The sequence below is a fragment of the Corvus kubaryi genome, unplaced genomic scaffold (assembly GCF_017639235.1).
Source record: "Corvus kubaryi isolate FWS band 111438036 unplaced genomic scaffold, C.kubaryi_AGA036_p1.0 133, whole genome shotgun sequence".
Taxonomy (NCBI): Eukaryota; Metazoa; Chordata; class Aves; order Passeriformes; family Corvidae; genus Corvus; species Corvus kubaryi.
The window spans coordinates 22,633,493-22,652,720 of record NW_024580667.1 but is presented as its reverse complement, the minus strand read 5'-3'; the positions used below and the strand labels follow the sequence as shown (position 1 = coordinate 22,652,720).

General features: G+C 40.8%; 1 protein-coding gene across 18 annotated transcripts in view; it reads right to left on the bottom strand.

Annotated features, from left to right (window-relative positions):
- The window catches only part of MCF2L (MCF.2 cell line derived transforming sequence like), a 157,121-nt gene that overhangs the window by 37,621 nt on the left and 100,272 nt on the right, over positions 1-19,228 (bottom strand). For 15 of the 18 annotated variants that reach the window (XR_006017851.1, XM_042038886.1, XM_042038877.1 and 12 more), the window contains one exon: positions 375-465. Coding sequence is in view for 17 of the 18 variants with exons in the window: in XM_042038886.1 (XP_041894820.1) it covers positions 375-465 (91 nt within the window). In the remaining variant the exon portion in view is untranslated. The other 3 variants (XM_042039007.1, XM_042039016.1, XM_042039026.1) reach the window with 3 other exon arrangements.

Sequence of the window (19,228 nt, the reverse complement as noted above, 5' to 3'; positions counted from 1 at the left end):
AAGCTCACTTCAATAGTCAAAAGTGGACCCAAACTCTATGGGATGCATGGGGTGACCGTGCAAATATTAGTTCCCACCTGGGAGAGCTGCGTGCTCAGACATTCACATTCACACACACACACACACTCTCTCCAAGTGCATACTTGGGAAGATGTCTTGAGCTGCAGACTGCATTAAAAGCACATCATAGACACATGATGCTCTGTCAGCTGGGATACAAAAGACAGCTGGGACACAGAAGACCTACTGGATACCTTCTGTGTCATTTAGTAGCTGAGATATTGCTGAAGAAAAAAAAATGTTTTTTGCACTTGTAAGAGGAAGATTCAACACAGAAAAATATTTCTAAGGAGTTAATTTAAAACAGTACTCACTGCTATCCGCAGTATGGAAGCTTTCACGGAGGTCCATTTGTCCTGTCTGCGATCTATGACAAGAATAAATCCAATTCCAGCATCTCGTAAACTAAGTTTGGAGGAAGAAGGAAGAAAACAGGCAAGTTTAGTTAAAAATACAAATGTAACTTCTGGTTCCCTCACACAAAAAAGCAGTTACAAAATAGCTAAAAAAACCCAAAACAACAAAGTAGCTTCACCTTTTTGTGCAGAATCCTCTTCATATAAATATCTTAAATAAAGATACACTACACACCATTGCAAAGATGCAGCAGTTCCATATGCATTTCACAGAGTTTCAAAATGTGTTCAAATAAAGAATTCTTCTTTTTCACAAAAGATGGTATTTACATTTCTTGCACAGGGATTATTTCAGAAGAAAATAATACCAACTGATTCTCCAGTGTTTGGTGCTGATATAATCCCTTCCTCATGGTGCTGTCAGTATAATTTCAGTATCAAAATAAAGTTGTTTTTCTTTTGCGTCTGCTTTTAACCTTCTGTTTGAATTGTCTTCCTCCTCACTGATATTTAAAACTCCTTAAAAACACAGATCCTTCTGATATTTAAAACTCCTTAAAAGCACAGATCCTTCTGATCATTCCATGATATTGCTCCACGCATCTGAAATTCTCACATGCCTCCAGGTTGTAAACTTCTTCCTAGGTGCATTTTCACATTCACTGAAACAAATAAACCTTACAGCATTTAAACTCTTCAGATCACAGATGAGAACAACGAGCTCAGACGCGCTTCTCTGGAATGGAAACATCTGTGAGAGAGATTCCGCTCCAATCCTGGCGTACGGGTGACCTTTCTCTCTTGCCTGTGCTCAGCTGCATGTGCTACCGAGCCCTGACCAAGGGATATGCTCCTGTTTTGTAATTCCCCATCTACGCCAATTGTGCAATGCCAGCAGCAGCCCTTGCCAGCCAATCGCAATCAAAATGGAAACAGCAGGCAAATACAAGGCAGACAGGCTCAGATTTATTGTTTTCTCATCTATTTGGTCCTTTTTCAGTATATGTGCTGTATTTTTAATCCTGATAATTTATTGCAAGGCCTGCTGTGGCACTGTGTGACATTTAGAAATATTGTGCATCAATTTGTTATGGTAATATCTTAAAAAATAAAAATCAACACAACAGAATGTCAGGATTCTTTATGCAAGATTGCTGAATCATGGAAACACCAGCTTTGCTTTATAAGATTATGTCAGTAGCACAACGATAAGAGGATGTTTAAGAAGATGAAGAACACAGGTACCCAGATGTGTCATCTTAAGCTACTCTTCAAAATTACAAATTTAAACATGACTCACAGTTTATTCCCTCTCTTTTACAAAATGCAGTATCTCTCAAATTTACAGACATACTATTTAGTGGGAAATAAGAATAATCATTAAAAAGGCAAAGGAACCCTTGCTTTCTTTCAGAAGAAGTTAAGCAGTCCTTTTAGCACAGCAGAATATTAGAAACGATCCTCACTGCCCACATTCAGTGCACATTACTTAACTCTTGCCTCTGGGTTAGGACAACACTGATAAACAACATCTGAGTGCTTGCCTTGTAAGCCTGACAACCCCTGCAGACAAACAGGGCTTTATATTAGCAATATGCTTCCCACTACAGTAAATTTCCATGTTTTACTAACATTTCCCATCTTCTTTTTCTTTATTTAAAGGGCAAGAGGAGGAGAGAAATCCAGACTGATTTTAGCCTCTTCCTGTTCCCCATTTAAGGTTCTCACAATTTTAACCTTTAGTGACTGAGCAAAATAAAATTATAATAGCAACCATGTGCCACAATAATCAGATAGCAAAACAAACTCCTTGGGTACACAGCCTTAATGTGGATGCATGGAGTCAAAAGGGTGCTACAGCTGCTCCCACAGGAGTCAGTGTGGATTTTGGAGCATATTAAGGCTTGCAAAGAGCTATTTTCCATGCTCAGTAGAAGTTGCCAGGAGCCCCGAAATTTCTCCATACAGAGGAAGCATAATCTCAGAGTACCTAAATGCAACATCTGTATATATTTCAAGAAACTACTGATGTTTCAGTGCAATATGAGTAAAATTAAAGCCTCTGAAAGAGCATTAGTAGGATTTCTCTCTAGGAGCACAGGAAAATACAGGCTCAGCTGGGATTCCAGAAATGATCTACATAGCAGCTCCACACAGTTAATCACCTGCTTCAACACCTGACAATGAGCAGAGCTTAATATCATTATCCTGGAAAAATAAAAAGACAAGGCTTACTTAAGTGGAAGAATTAACAAAGAAAAGCACATAAGAGAGCCCAAAAGGTGTCTTCAGCCAACCTTCTTTTTCCACTGGATCGAATAGAAGGATCAAATATGTTGTCTGCTTGCATGAATCAGCAAGCTCAGACATAAAAGCCAGGATTCCCCACTGCTGCCTAGAAGAGACCTGGTGGCAAAGTCTGGAGCATCTGGCTTAAACTGTTAACACTCCATTAATATAGACTGCTGGGAAAAAAAAACCTAAATGCCCTGTTCCAAATCAATCAGGGTGGGAAAATTATTTGTTATCTTGACGACAGGGCCTTGTTGCAAAGGCCTGGCTCTGGAGTCTGGGATCCAGCTCCAGCAAGTCATAGGCAGGAAGCAACAAACCAAACTAAGACATTGTGTACAACAAAGTTGAGAACATTACAAAGACAACAAAGTCATGTACTCAAGAAAAGTAAATATTGAAAACAGGCCTGTTTGCCAATGTACCCCTGCTCTACTGAACTCTCTTTGTGCCAGACACGCACCTGCATATGGAGTTGCAAGACACCTTGCAATACCCTCCTCTCTTCTAGGGCACAGGATGAATGGTGCTTGGCAACAAGCACATACTCACTTTCCCTTTGGCTCCTGATTTAACTGTGAGTGCCAGCTGTCCCTGTCTCTCTCAGCCACATTTATAACATTTTATCCTGCCACTGATTTTCCCCTACCCCACCATGTGCTTGAGAAAAATGAATTTTGGCTTGTGCTCTGTGTCTCAGCAGAGGCATGCTCTGATGGGCACAGCCTGTCCTGCTCATCAAGCCTTTTCCCCTGCCTTGGTCCAGTGGCATTGTACTCATCAGCTGAGCTCACATCTTCTCATGCCTCTGTATCACTCTCCAATAAACTTGTCTCCACCACTGACATTTGTCTCTCTCATTCATCACTCCTTGTCCCCAGAACAGTTCAAAAAGTCTTTTTTTTTTTTCTTTTTAATTTTAAACTGTCAGGACAAATGACATTGTTTCTCACTCCTTTCTATCACAGTCCCTTCATACTCCACCTGAGTTTCCCTGTACCCTATGTCCCACTCAAACTCCCAATATCTTCCCTTGGGTGGACACTTTCCTCAGCTGTGGTCCTGCCTGTGGAGTCCGGCAGCTTGTCTGCACTGCCTGCTGGTCAACAGGTGGCACTCACATCCCACACGACAGCCTTCCTGCTCTCAACCCTGGTAGCACACCTGACTCTAGAACAGCTCATCCTGCAACCACAGAGGAACCCCTGCTCAGCCCCAGGATGAAGCAGAACATTCTTGACAGAAGGGTTGAGTAGTTACTGAGCATCTGTGGCCTGGGATTTAGGCAGATTTTTCTCAAGGTCCTTTCTTGACACAAAAACCATCATTCTTCTAAGTGTCAAGTCTGAGTCCTTGCACAAAGGAAGTAGACACTTGAGCTTCTCAAAAAAAAATTCTTTCAATGTTTGAAAAGCATGGTGAATTTTTTCCCTGGCATCTTAGGAACCACTCAGATGTTTTGGCTGAACTTTACACCATAAAATCAGCTGGCACCTCACAAATAGAAAAAAAATATGGCGGAGTTTTATATGACTAGAAACCAACCCTTACAGTGAGAAACATTGGAAAACGTTAGCAGAAGCACCTGTCTATTCAGGCTTCTTAACATTTCCCTCATGACTTTTGTTGTCTTTAATGTATTAACTTGTATCCGGTGTACTTTCTGAAACATAATTTATATATGCTTTTAATTCAAATTTAGTATTTCCTTCCTTTGTTTCCCTAATACACGCACAATAAAACCCCCCAAACCAAAACAAAAAACCCAAAACATCATGGGATAAGCACTGTTCTTCTGTTTATTGACCAGAACAAAGAACAGAACATTTTTAGAAAGGCAGAGAAACTATCCCTGCTCTGCAGGAAATGTGTCCAGCAAACTCACTGAGGCCAGGTTAGAAAGGTAGAAAGTGGAGGAAGAGGAGCAGGGCCACAGAGGACAGGAGTAAATGCAGCAGAGGGTAGACTTCCTGCTCAGTCCTCTCCCTCTGTCTTAGGGAGCCAGTGTAAAACCATTTGGAGGAGGTGACAGAGAGGTTGAAATACCTGCCTAACAAGCAGCCAGTTTTCCATATAGACTGTAAAGCAGGAACTGAATTTTCCTCTTAGTGACTCCTCAGCTTTAGATTATGGGGACATTCCCTCTTTGTCTTGTTTGCAAGATTTATTAGCTCATGCACTTGGGGAAAGGGTGGGAAAGCTAATAGTACATAGGACTGTGGAAAGAAACTTCCCTCTGGGGTATGTGGAAGCAATTACACAAATGTCCTCTGAAAGATCCTTGGTTTCTCCAAGGTATGGGTGGTGACAACTGCTACACAAACAATTTCCTATTGCTTCTACACTGCTGTATGAAAGTGGTAAGTATACATTGATCTCTGCTACAAATGAAACAAAGCAAATCTTTGCGTTCATCCCAGAGACTTGAAAATATCAAACCTTTTCACATTTGAAATTCTGTACAGCATTTTAGCTTACGTAAGTCCAGTTATTTAAAACTGAATTTCAGTCTTATAGCTTTATTATTAAACAGTTGGCCTACATTACACTCAGGATTGTTCCCTACCTCAACTGCCTCGGCATACAAATGGACTAGAAATTCTTGCTCTCAAGGGCTGAACAGCTATTTCCATAGTAGGACTTCAATAACATTCCATGAAGAATTACTGCATTGAGCAAAGCACCAAGGCAATGTCTGCAGCAATCTGTATTATAAGTAGAACTCTGGTACCACCCTATCTTAAAGCTTTGTCACCCACAGCAGCTTGTCACTGACCATTGATGTGCATCAGTGACACCCACACACTGCTCCAAAAGATGTGAGGTCTGGGGCACCTCATAAATCCTGATCTTTTTTGGCATGCAACTGTAAACCTATGTAGGAAGGACCTGGAATTGGCTCACCCACTCATCACTGGTCACTTAGCTTAGGAACAGGCCATTGGAAATCAGACACTTAACGAGCAAGGTTACTGTTTCCCCAGAGAAACTTTGCATTCTGCATTTTCAGAGACACTTCAACTGACTGAACCTGAACCACCTCAAAGACTACTTCTCCATCTCTCCTGTTCCTGCTAGGAATGATTTCTTGGGGAGTGAAGGGGAGACAAGAATTCTTTCTTAATCACCAGTGTTTCGCGCATTAAAAAAATTAAACCAAGAATGCCCCAGCAATTAATGGAAGCAGAGAAGAGTCACCTCCTTAGTGGCCTTTATAAGCTCTAAGACAAATAATATAGTGAAGAGTGTGATATTAATGGCATTAACAAATCAAGATAAAAATCTCCAGTTCAGCAACTAAAAAAGAAAAAAAATTCAGCTAAGCCCTGTGGTGACATTTCACATTACCAGTTTTATGCTGGTTTCCCAGCAAGAAAAATGGCAGGAACAATTCACCTGGCATAGCCTTGCTGCACATCTCCTCCCCTTCTGTCCCTTATGTAGGGTAACCCAGACTACTTCAGTGTGATCATTAGCTACATCCTAGAGAATGCAGTTTTTCCTAGAGCAGAAGAATTTAATGGGTTATGAATTTGACCAAAAAAAAAAAAAAAAGGGAAAAAAAAAAAAAGAAGGAAAACTCAGCTGTAGCATTGTACCCAGCCACTAAACAGTATTTATATCTAGAGCAGTTTCATTTTCTTACAATTCTTGATTACTCATTATTGTAAAGCCTACTTTGTTTCAGAACTGGCCAATTTATCCACTTCATTCCAAAAGAAATCCACCAGCTGGGTATTTTAAAAAAAGCACAAAAAAAAAAAAAAAACAACTTGGCATGTACCCCTAATTTTAAAATGTTTAAAAGCTGCTTAATAATTTTTAAATGTCTTGTACTCAACTAGTCTTTAAATATTTTGATCTTATGACAGCTTCTTTCTCACAATCCAAAGTAAAACTAAAATTAAGGATTTAACATTTTAAGCCACCATCTCTATCGAGAAGAAAGCAGACTTGTGCTTTCTTGAGCAAATGATGAAAATAGGATGATATATCACACTCCACAAAGCTACAGTTTGAAAGCTTCAGATATTGCAGGCTTTTATAGCCCGAAGTACCCAGCCTCACTGTAGAAGGTTTCTGATTAAGACAATTTAGAGACAGCAGGAACTGAAAAAGAACAATAAACCAGACATATGAGTTCTTACATTGAACTTCCTAGCTTCAATTGTAAAGTGAGCCTGTAGGTTTTAACACTGTATCTAAGCTGAATACTGCTTTGTAATGCTGCTATTTCAGACCTTACTTAAAGAATTTTCTAAAAACCTACACTTAAATTAGTACTTAAAAGCATTTAACTTTTGAAGAATATTCTTTCTTGAAGAATAGCCTGGCAAATGAAAATGTTATAATCCTTTGTAACAGGTTACAAATGTAACATTTTATAAAGTTACATAATGTTACAAATAATATTCTGAACTTGCAGTTTATCACATTTGATACTAATGAAGTTATATAATACATAATCATAAAGCGATTACACCCCTAAGACAAGCTGGAAGTGTTCTGAAAGCTGGACAGTAATACCTTCCCATTAACTACACTTGCTCTAAACTAGCAAACTTTAAAATGATATTTTCTATTTTTACAACAGAAAATTTGGGGTTTGCATTGTAATTGAGATGTCAGTGGCAAAGAAACCATCTCCCAAGAAAATAAATAGAATGAAAACGTATTTCCAAAAGATTGCTGTATATACAACTGCATGTTGCTGTCATGGCATTCAATCACTTAGACAGAAAATAGCACTTTGGTGCCAAGTTCTGCCACAGATGTAGACATATAACTAACTGAGGGCAAAAATACTGAAAAAATCTGAGGACAGAATTGTCCCTAACAAAGGTAGCATTCATGAACACCTAGACGAAGGTCTTTGGCTACCTAGCAGACCTCCTGAGCCCCTAAAGCAAACTGGCACAATATTTTGGCTCCCACTCAAACAATGGGCCTGACATCTTATGGTGATACTCATTTGTGACATCTCAGTTCAGAGTCCTACAAGAATCACTTTCAGCTGAGGTGTGTAATCAGTCTATCAGTAATCATTCTGTAATCATTCTGTAATCAGTTCTTATTCCAGCAATAGTTATGAGAAAAATCAGAAATTACAGGTGCACTCTATTTATGGTACATGGCACTGCATATAGGGCAAAAAAGGGAATGCAATGATTAACAACTTCATACATTAATTCTATCATTTCAGGTGGAATTGTTTTGGCTTTAGTTTGTGTAATGTATATCTCTTCAGTTGAAAACACTGAAGAAGTCAGCTAGTGCAGAAGTGCAGGAAGGACATCTCCATCACTTCTATCTCATTGAAAAATCATCCAGAGCAGACCCAAGGAACAGGCTCACCTCAAACTTCCTGAGGTGCTGAATTTAAAGCTGGTGCCTGGTGGTGTGGAAGTTGCTACACTGCACCTAACTCTCCATACCCTAATCTCTGGAGTCAGGGAAAAATCTTGCCATCTACTCACTGTGTTTAACTCGAGAGCAACCTGTACTGTGCTCCAACACGAAAGAAGGCTACTGATGTAGAAGAATTTGTTCTATTTGATTACTGGGCCCTGTCATAGTCAGCTCAATGAAATGTAGCTGCAGAAGGCAAAACCAACCCAGCTCAAACTAAGGCTGGCCACTGTTCATGAAGAAATATAGGAAAGAGAAGGAATTCCAGCAGAAGAAATTTAAAATAAGACAGCCAGAAGTGCTGTTATACAAGTGCAGCCTCTAGTGGTCTGTCTAAAATCACTGAAAGTCAAGTAAAAATTATCTTTTAAGCTCTTGGCACTAACAGCTGCATTTCACTCAACACACTTCATAGCAGCAGCACAGCCTGTAAACAAGGAGGCACCTTTCTTATTGATGCTTACACTTCGAATCTGATTTTGAAAATAAAAACTTCTTCCCCTCTCCTCCACTCCCCAAAAAACAACATACATACTATTCTACAATCTAATTAATTCTATACTGAAATTCTGTGAATAGATAGATTTTTAAATGCACATTAAAAAACCCAAAGCATTGAGACCTTCTCTTTATTTTGGTTTTGATAGTTACTGCCTTCCCTTCACAGAAACAGATGAAGCTGCACAGGAAATTAAGAAAATCTGTGCTTCTGTGTTGGAGCTGAACCTGTTAAAGCTTCATCATTAGACAAGGTTCAGATAAGAAATTTGATGCATTTCCCTGCCTCAGCTATGCACCTTTTTTTTCATATTTCTCCACATTCCAGTTAACTCTCCCAAAATCTTATCCAGTGCACCACTGATGAAAACCTTCTCTCTTTCCTTTCCTATTATGCTTACTTTTGGTCTCAGCTGTTATTAGTTCATGCCCCAGACATGTCTAAAAACACACTGTATTGCAATTTTCTCAGGACTGGGGAACCATCAGATAACCAAAATTGCATTTTAGGATCTCTCAGCAAGCAGGCAAAGAAGAATTTAGATGAATGTTGGGTTGTGAGGTGGCATAAATAAAAACCCTCATAGGCAAGTGGTTATAATTTGCTCATAAAGCAGAAAAGATGAGCAGAATTACGCAGACTGGCAGAGTGACACCATGAAAACAAATGCCTTTTGCCACTTTATAAGCATAGGCAAGAATAATTACACATAATGTTGTGTCGGTGACAGGAGATCTTGAAAGCCAGATAAACAGGAGAAAAAATAATGAGAGCAACTTCAAAGAGCTTTGTCTAAGGGGTTACTAACAATTCAAAATTCCATCCAAACTTCTCATCCAAACTTCACAATGATTGTAGGCCAGACAGCCACAAGTGGTTTTGTGTAGTGCCTGATACGAAAATTCCTCAGTCACCAGGACTGTGACAACAGCAGCTCACAGGACCATGGTAACAACAGCTCACTGCATCTGCCAGCAGACCAAGAACCCACAAGCAAGATGGGCCACTATCAGAGATGTTCTATCAATGAGGCAAATGCCAACTCACTGACAAACAGGAGAGTTGCCATGCAGTCTTGGTCCCAAAAGCAACCAGAGGTCTTTATCCTGCACAGAAGGAGGTCTGTTGGAATTGTGAGATACAAATCCAAACATATTTACTTGTAATTCTGTCTCAAGCACTGCTTGTGTTCCTCAGCCAAATGGAGAGCATTGGTACACACCTTATTTATTTTAAAATATTTATGCCAATTTATAACATACAAGCCATATTTCTCTTTTATTTCCCCACTCAGATTCAAAGATATGGGCATCAGTATCTTCCTTGATTGGTCCCTGTATCTCCTCTTTACTCGTGTGCTCCTTTAGGTCCTCAAATCAGCCCCTCTTTCACCAATTCCTCCTTAGACATGATGGATTGGAAGACAGTAATGCTGGCTATATTCCATCATATATGCTGACCTTCTTTCTGCTTCAAAAAGCTTATGCTGTTGGGGGAGAGAAGCTGAGGGAATGCAGCCATAGTTAAAAATAACAGTTAAAGTGTCCAGGCATCATCATCTGCCTGGGCCTGGACATCTGCTTGTACCACATGCACTTACTGCCTTTCCATGTTACCCATCAGCCTTTTTTCATGGTAACTTCATAGAGTCATAGAATGACTTGGGTTGAAAGGGACCTTAAAGATCATCTAGTTCTGACTGCCCAGAACTTCACACATTTTATCCCATCAATGAACTAAAATCAGAGTGACCTTAATGCATTTTTGCAGGTAAAAGAAAAATTAATTTAACAAGTCGTTGCTTAACAGATCCTCTTTTAGTGTGTGAAATTAGGTAAAATAAGTGTTTTTAAGGAAGAGTTGTAATTTTCTAAATGGAAAACGCAGTGTGATTTCTTCAGGTCATACAGAGCTGCTTTTAGAAGGACTGTCTGAAGAAAGACAACTTTGAGGACTGATTTAGACTTAACTACAGATGGCTGAAGTAGGTCACGTTATCCTGGAGGGACAATTAAAGATAAATAGGTCAATAAAGGCAAAAGGGCTCCATGTTGGTTTAAGCTTAAGTAAATTGAGCAACAGAAAGCCCATGCAACCCTCATTTTAGAACTATTAAGTCAAACTCCATAAAGGCATTGTTACACCTATTCAGAACTGCGATATTGGAATTACACTTACCTCCAGGACACTGCAACAGCCATTAATGCTACTGCACAAAGTACTGGAACAACCTTACAGGGAATGCTGCATAATTTATTTTAGAACTGTGCCATTACACTTAAATAGGGTGTTGAATTTTCTGAATTTAATACTGGGCTGATGTGTGATGGTCTAGAATTTTAGTAATTAACTTTCACAATTTTACAGTGCTTAATTTACTTTGTCTTATTAGCAGACTAAATTTACCACCGGATGGTGCATGTCATACATACTACATAAATCCTCTAAACCCTAAAGGTGTAAGTGGGATTTAAAGACTGGAAAGGCTTTACCTGTACCAGCCTGAGCTTTAAAACAAGTTTAAAGCAGTTATAAGGTGGACATCGAAACAAGTGTAAATTGTTCTAAACCCAGTAATAATTCAGACTCTAAGTAACGATTTGGGCTTTGATCTTAATCTTGTGAGGGTATGTATCTGACACAAAAGCTTTGGACTACCAGTTAAATTTAAGATACAATGCTCTTACTTCAAACCTAAGACCTTATATTTCCTGTCTGCTTACAGCAACATATGGTATTTACAACTGTTTGGCAGCTGTGCTCTGAGAAAGGAAGGGTACACATAGCATGACAGATTTTGCTGGAAGTCCTGGGATATTCTCACTGACAAATTTGAGGGGCTGCCAAAGTAACAGCAGGGTATAGGTTCCATATCTTCAGCCTGGATTGTAATCCAACAAAGACGAGAACAGGGAAATTAAGCACAGCTGACAGAAATAAACTCTGAAGCTGCAAAGCTGTTGCTCACATGTCAGCATGAACTATCAGGGCATCTGTTTTTTAGCACTTCCTTTCCATTATGTGGTGATGTTCAACCCTGGCACTCTATAAAACGAAAGTGGTTAACTCTTAGTGGTGGGCTGCCCATTCAGTTTGCAGATAAATGAGGAAACACAGGCAGTTACCCTCTGACACTGGCTCTTCACAATGTCTGCTGGACCCTGATGGAGTTACAGGCTCAAAACACAGCATTACCCCAACACTGCTGCCTCTGCTTTCAGAGCACAGTGGTGGATCTATGCCAAGGAGACTGGCCAGGCCCAAGCTGTGGGAGCCCTGTGCTCTCCTGTGTCCCTTGCACTGAGGTTTGCTAGCTCCAGCAACATCCATGCCATGCTGCTGCATGTCCTTCTGGTCCCTACCTAAATCTAGCTCACCATGCTTTGCTGTGCCCACACAGATGTGAACCCACTGAAAGGCTTAGCACACACCTTTCTCTTTCAGTTTTCCAGTGTTATCCCAAACAATGGGGAACTGGTATAGCAAACAAGGAGGGGTCTACCAGAAGCTTAGCAAACCCTAACAAGTGAGCTTTTGAACTGTCGGACACCAACACTTCCAGAGGTCATCTCGTTCTGTTCCATTACTTGGACAGGATGGCTCCCTAGTTTCCTACACCACAGACTACGAAAAACAACAGGATTTTTTAGAAGGCCACGTGATGTTCAAGCATTTGTAAATCTTCAGGAATCTCAAAGAAGGGGACACTCTCCCAGCCAGGAAACTGACGGACACCTTTCAAAACAGGAAACTGCTGAACATGCCAAGTTAACCTGAGTTATGCTCAAGATCATGCAGTAGAACAGAAGGGCGTTACAAAGAGAAGCTGTACAAGGCTCTGGCAGAATACAAGTAAAAAGGTCCATGTATCATGTTTAATCAGCAATATGGGACTCAAACAGGCCATCAAAAACTGTTCTGAATTTTCTAATCTACGCTACTTTTTATTTCTCCTGAAAGGGATTTTGTGTTTAAGACTCACTTTTACACTTTTAAAATATTAGCTTTCCAATCCCTTGTGACCACAAGAATTTTAGCTTGCTTTCTTTGTTCAAAGATGAGCCTATATGAGCAGCAAAGAAAAGCATTACAACTATACTCTTTTGTTCTCAGAAACAGCATATTGTTTTCTAATTGCAGTAGAAATGGCTGATTAGCCATAAGGAAAAACATATGTTAAAAAACACTGTCTAGTTAGGTTTTTTTAACCACTGCAACTATCTATTAATTTCTTTCAGAGCAAGTTTTCATGCTACTACCCATAATTGGTAAATTCATATTTCAACAATGTATACACAAGCTAATAAAATACATTTCAAGAAACAGATATGATGGAGAGAAATTAAATATGAGTAACACCTGCTTTCAAGGTACACTGCAAATCTTAGAAGTCTATTTACTAGGATCAATAGAAAAATGAAAAAAATACTTTCAAAACAAAGAACATTGAATGCCCTGAAATGCAATATTAAGTGTAAAGTTGGCAGCTATTTCAGAAGCCTTTTGCAAACCTGAATGCAATATTCTTCCTTCAGCCTCAGTAAATGTGTGATGTAAAAGGTACATTGCACAGGTGCCTCTCCCACTGCACAGTAAGAATTATGGTGTTTGGAGGTTGTCGGTTTTTTACTCAGCAAGAGAGGACAACCTTGATCTGCATGGCCTTTTTTTCCTACCAAGCTCAGCAGTCCTCCCCAAAGGACTCACAGAGTGAAGTAATAGGAGGCGTTCTCTGCAGAAAGAGAATCAGACCAGCTACATGGACATTACAAAATCTCAAAATATCCCAAAAGAATGCAAGACATGGCTGACTGTCCTCTACTGAAATCCAGTTGAATTTAAAGTTGTCACCTCTTACAGACACTTTATCTAGAGACATTACCATAATCAGCAACTCCCTCGATAAGAACTATTAATTCATGCAGATCAATATTTACATGTTAACTATTTGTACCAATTCAGCACTTCAGTTAAACTACTCTTCCTAGAAAGTATTGCTTTACGTACTGCCATGGATTATCCTACTTGGGTAGCCTATGTATCTTTCTAAGACAATTCTCACCTTTTTAATACAACTTTATCTTGTATTTCAAGAACAATAAAAAAAAATATTACCTGCTTATAGGAAAAACCTGCTTCAGAAGCATTACACACGTACCATTACAACACGTATTTCACTACCAAAACAGAAGTTATAAAAGCATTAGCTTTTACAGTAATCTTTTTTACAGTAATCTTCCACTGACTATTGTACTCATCCTTAATCCATTGTTTTTTCCTGACAAAGCAGCGACCTTTCAGCATACATAGCACATGACTGTTGTCACACATTATGTCAAGAATTTGTATGGAGTATTTTGAGATTACTACAAATCATATGTTAGACATCGTATTTTATCTCGCCATCTATAGAACACGAATTTACCTTGCAACATTAACAACACCCACCTGAAGAATATGGTTCAGCTCTCTGCTTAATGATATACAGTTGCACCAAGGTTAACTGAGTATCTTTAAACTGAGATGAGGTATTCCCTTTCCACTGTGTCCTTTCTTAACATCCTCATGTATCAGGCATGCTAATAACTTTACTATTTACACTATTCTACTCCATGATCATCTAAGTTGATAGCATGCAACTTTTAATAGTTCTATTCCTAAATGCAAGGTGCCCCACAAGACATTTATTGTTTCATGATTAAAGTTTACTGTGAAAAGACAAGAGAAAGTTCACATAGAAAAAACCTGTGAAACCCAGTGTTTACATAATACAGAATAAGGACACCATAAGAGGTGACAAGGTCGTGTTCATCTATAAAATTAGAAGGAATGAAAAGGTAGTTTGAGAGGTTTCAGTTTTTCCTCTTTCAATGAAGTCCTAAGCTAGCCTTCTTTCACTTGGGAAGAGATCTTGAAAACCTGAACTCACTGCTAAGATTTATTATACCAGTAAATATATTATTAGGTGAACTCTACTGCAGAGCACAGAAAGGTCCTTTCTTATGAGGCTCTTAGTAGCTCCTTACTGTCATCCCCATGAAATATAATTTCCCTTAACATGCAACTCCAGACAGTCAGACAATGAGGTTTGAGTTACTGCTGCCAACCCCTTGCTGTGATCTTGTACAGGGCCAAGTAGCACAAGTAGTTTTCTGAGGAACTGGGAAGGCTCCAGATGTGTCAGTGCTCTACAGTCTGTGCTCTTAGCAAAGTCCATTTCCCCTTAGTCTGTCAGAACAGCCAAAATACAGAGTTACATATCTGATAAACTAAATGGCAATAACTTGGGAGAGCAGTCCACGCATAAAAGCTGTGGGCTACATTTCCATCCTTTCTGTTATTCTGTACTCCTTACACCTCTTTAACCAATTTACAAGCTAAAAAACCAACTGCCTCCACTTCCCTCAAAAGCAGCTTCCAAAGCACCTAAAACAGTATTTGAATACTAAGATAGCAGGAAAAAACTACAACATCTTTAACAGCACTAGAAGTATCCCAATTCAAGAACAACTGCAGCACTGCCCCTCTTAGGGTTATACACATATCAATATATATAACATATCAACAGCAAAACATCCTTCATAAGGGGATGTATGCTAGCATCTGGCTAGTGTCATTTCTGTAGTTTTTCATTTCTATAAACCTGCACAAGGGCTCACAAACACAAATTTACACAGTAAGCTTCTAATATTGCTAGTGAAGATAATCAGATAAGCCCTTTGAGATTCTATTGATTCTCAGACACAAAAAGGTTGCACGTTTATCAGGATCTTAACAACAGCATTATTTTTACAAGATTTGAAATTGAATTGTCGTCACTTTAAACCAAGAGAACTGTTATATTCACAATAGTGAATATCTTAACATCTAGACAGCTGGGCTATCTCCTTTGTTTACAAAGAACAGTCATCTCTCTCTAAATACTTTTGAATTAAAGAAGCAAGAAAATCCTTGAAGAACAGCTAGACTTAAGGAATGACCACTTCTAGCTCAATACTCACAGAATAATTGTTGTCAGGTAGGAGCAACTGACAGAAAAACCTCCAGAAAATCTGCTCCTGTCAATGTGGTGTGCTGGGATGCCTCTCAGTGCTCACCCACTATACCAGACACTGTTTGTTCTGATCAGAATTTCTCACAGGACCCCCACTCTGTGCCGAAGTTCAATGGGCCACCATGAAGTGCACCACCAAGGACTTTCAAAAGGAGGAGCAGATGTGAATTTAGTATATAATTATTTGCAGAAAGAGTACCCAAGATAAGATCAAGGGATGCTTAGCACCATGCAGTTTAACCACCATGAGGATAAACAAAGAAAATGCAAAAGCTGGCTTTTAGCTTCAGAGTTTCATTCCCTGATAAACTAGGGATTAAGAAGTACAACCAGGAGGGGCTGGTTACATCAAGTACAATTTGATGAGGGTGCACTGTTGGCGCCCTCCCCCTGCCATGTAGTCCTGGGAGAGAGGCCCTGGGGAGACACGGGGTTTCCCTGCCCCTGCTCAGCCTCGTTCCCATTGGTTGGTTTGTGTTCCCCTGCGTGGGCAGAAGGACCCTTGGGTCCCGTGATTGCCTCAGTTCCTCGGCAGAGCCCCGGCCATGCGGCTGGAGAAATAAACATCTCTCTGAAATATCTACCAAGAATCGGTCCATATATATTTCTTTTCCACGGGCCTTGTTGTTTGATATGCGTGTTGCAGTATCTGTACTGTAACAAATGGTAGAGAAATGCTGGCAAGACACCGATCCCTAAGGACAGAAAATTTGTGAGTAAAAACCACTCTAGATCTCTTTTCTCGCCTTGGTTTGGATATTCTCTCTAAATTATGGAGGAACCGTGGAAAGACTCTTGGCTCTCAGAGCCGCATATGGACATTTATCTTAAACTTGAAAAGATTCTTGAACAACAATTTGTAAATTTTAGCTTAATTCAAGCTCAAAAGGAACTGAAACATTTCCTTTCATGGTTGTTTAAGAACTTTTTCTACGTTTCTTGGGATTTAATTCTTACCAAAGACTTGGAATACCGTTTGGACACAGTTAATTTCTGAGTCAAAATATATGCCGATGGAAGACTATTTTCGTGAATATTATTTAATTACCAAGACTGTTGAGCAATGTCAGCTGTGTCCTGGCGAAGGGAAGCCTGGCTCAGGGACCATGTGGCCTTGGCCACGTGGACTGAGCGCTCTGCGAGCAGCAGCGAGGCAGTTCCCGCACGTGGGCAGAGCGGCGTGAGCTGCAGTGTTGGCAGCGGAGCAAGGTGCAGCAGGAGCGGGGCAAGCCGGTGGTGCCCGCCCGGCCCCCCGCAGCGCGCGGTGGAGTGAGCCCCGTGAACGCCCGACCGAGAGGGGCGGCGGCTGGCAGCAGTGAGCGGAGCCGTGCCTAGCTGAGATGTGCACTGGAGCAGGGCGCGGGGGGGGGTCGTCGCTCGGGGGCCCGGCCAAGACGTGGGTGCGGCGCCTGGCAGTGGCAGCGAAGCTGAGAGCAGAGGCAGCGGTGCACAGGCCCGGCCCGCGCAGCCCTGAATGCGACCCCAGGAAGAGCGTGCAGGCATGAGCAGCCCCGACGGCTCCAATGCGGGAGTGAGCGAAAATGAAAGTGATACCAGGAATGCAGTGAGACAGAAAACAACAGCCACTCGGAAAAAGGAAAAGATCACTGTAGCTAAAGTTTTAGGAATAGTAAAATTGTATAATGTTAAACAAAATTATGGTTTTATAATGAGATGTGACAGTCAAGAAGACATATTCATTCATGGAAATGCAATAAAAAAGAATAACCCTGAAAAATGCATCCCAAGCTTGGGAGATGGAGAGCTGGTGGAGTTCAAAACTGAGCAAGGTACAAAAGGATTACAAGCAGCAAATGTTACTGGGCCTGGCGGCATTCCAGTCAAAGGCAGCCGTTATGCAAAAAATCCCAACAGCTTCCCTACCCACAGCCTACTTTCCCCTTTTACCCTATACCCAATACCCTCTCCTAAATTTACCCCATCCCTGGTTTATTCCTAATCCGTTTTTCACCCCATGGCTTCCCTATACGATTCCCTTTCCCTACAACTCCTCTCCGATGCCGAGGGGGGGATGAAAAGGGGGAGGGAAGAAATTAAACCCTCTCCTGCCTCAGTTTCCCCACAAAGCATGCCCAGAGAGTCCTGTCTCCCTTCTGTCAGCCTTAAGATGTTCCAGAGAATCTGTTAGGACATTTAAAGACTCAGGAGGGTGGCTTGTTTTGTTTTGAAACTGTCCTTGTTATCTCATGTTTATCCAGTTGTTTTCAATATTAAGTTTTAAATCTCTTTTTGTTAAAAATAAACGGGTGAAATGTTGGGGCCCTCCCCCTGCCATGTAGTCCTGGGAGAGGGGCCCTGAGGGCACAGACACGGGGTTTCCCTGCCCCTGCTCAGCCTTGTTCCCCATTGGTTGGTTTGTGTTCCCTGCGCGGGCAGAAGGACCCTTGGTCTGGTGACGGGAACAGTTCCTCGGCAGAGCCCCGGCCATGCGGCTGGAGAAATAAACATCTCTCTGAAATATCTACCAAGAATCGGTCCATAGATATTTCTTTCCACAGGCCTCGTTGATTGATATGCGTGTTGCAGTATCTGCACTGTAACAGTGCACTTCATCTCCTGCTCCAGATCCTTGCCAAGGACATCAGACAGCACATATGTGTACAGTTCCCTGAGGAAGTCTATCTCCAGATAAAACATCAGGCATTATTCACCTATCTTTGAGCAAAATAATCCAAGCACTTTCTTACCCACCCAGCAGCCCACCTGCCAAATGTAACAACTCAAAGTGGATAGAAGAATTCTTGGCAGGACTAAGTTGAAAGTCTTGCTTAGGGTGAGGCAAAAGACCTGCACAGCTTTGTCTTGTTGATGCATCCAGTATCGTCATCACGGAAATAGGCTGGTCAAGCATAATTACTGTTATTTAATTCATGCTGGCTACTCCCCATCACCTTCCTCTTTTATGTGCCCAAAAGTGTGTTTTAAGAGGACTCCATAATTTTCTCACAGATCAAAGTGAGGTTCACCAACCTGTAGCGCTTCAGATCACTATTCTTATCCTTTCTGAACATGAATGCAGTATTTACCTTACTTTGGTCATCATGGTTTCTCTAATCTCAAAAAGCTTTCAAAGATTATAGAGAGCAACCTTACTACGACACTGGTCAGTGTCCTCACCACTCTCAAAGCAGCTCATCCCAAACACTAGATTTGGGTCAAGATTTCTCAAGAGATGCCTTATTTTGTCCTCAGCCATTGCTTGTCATTCATGTCCTCTCTCTGAACACATAGGCTGGGGAGACACTCTCAGAGAAGACTTAAGTGAAGAACTCAAGTGGCTCAGCCTCATCTGTGTTGGCTGCTACTAACTTGCCCAGTCCATTCAGCACAGGTCCACATTTTCCTTGTTTATTCCTGTACTGCTAAAGCACTGGAAGTTTTTTCGAGTGATCCTTGATGTCCCTTTTTTCTTGTCCCTCAGCTCCAGGTGTTCTTTGACTTTTTTGACGCCATGCCTACATGTTTGGACAATGTATCTACATTCTTCCTTTGTAGCCTGTCCCTGCTTTCACCTCCTGTATGCTGTCTTTGTAGTTC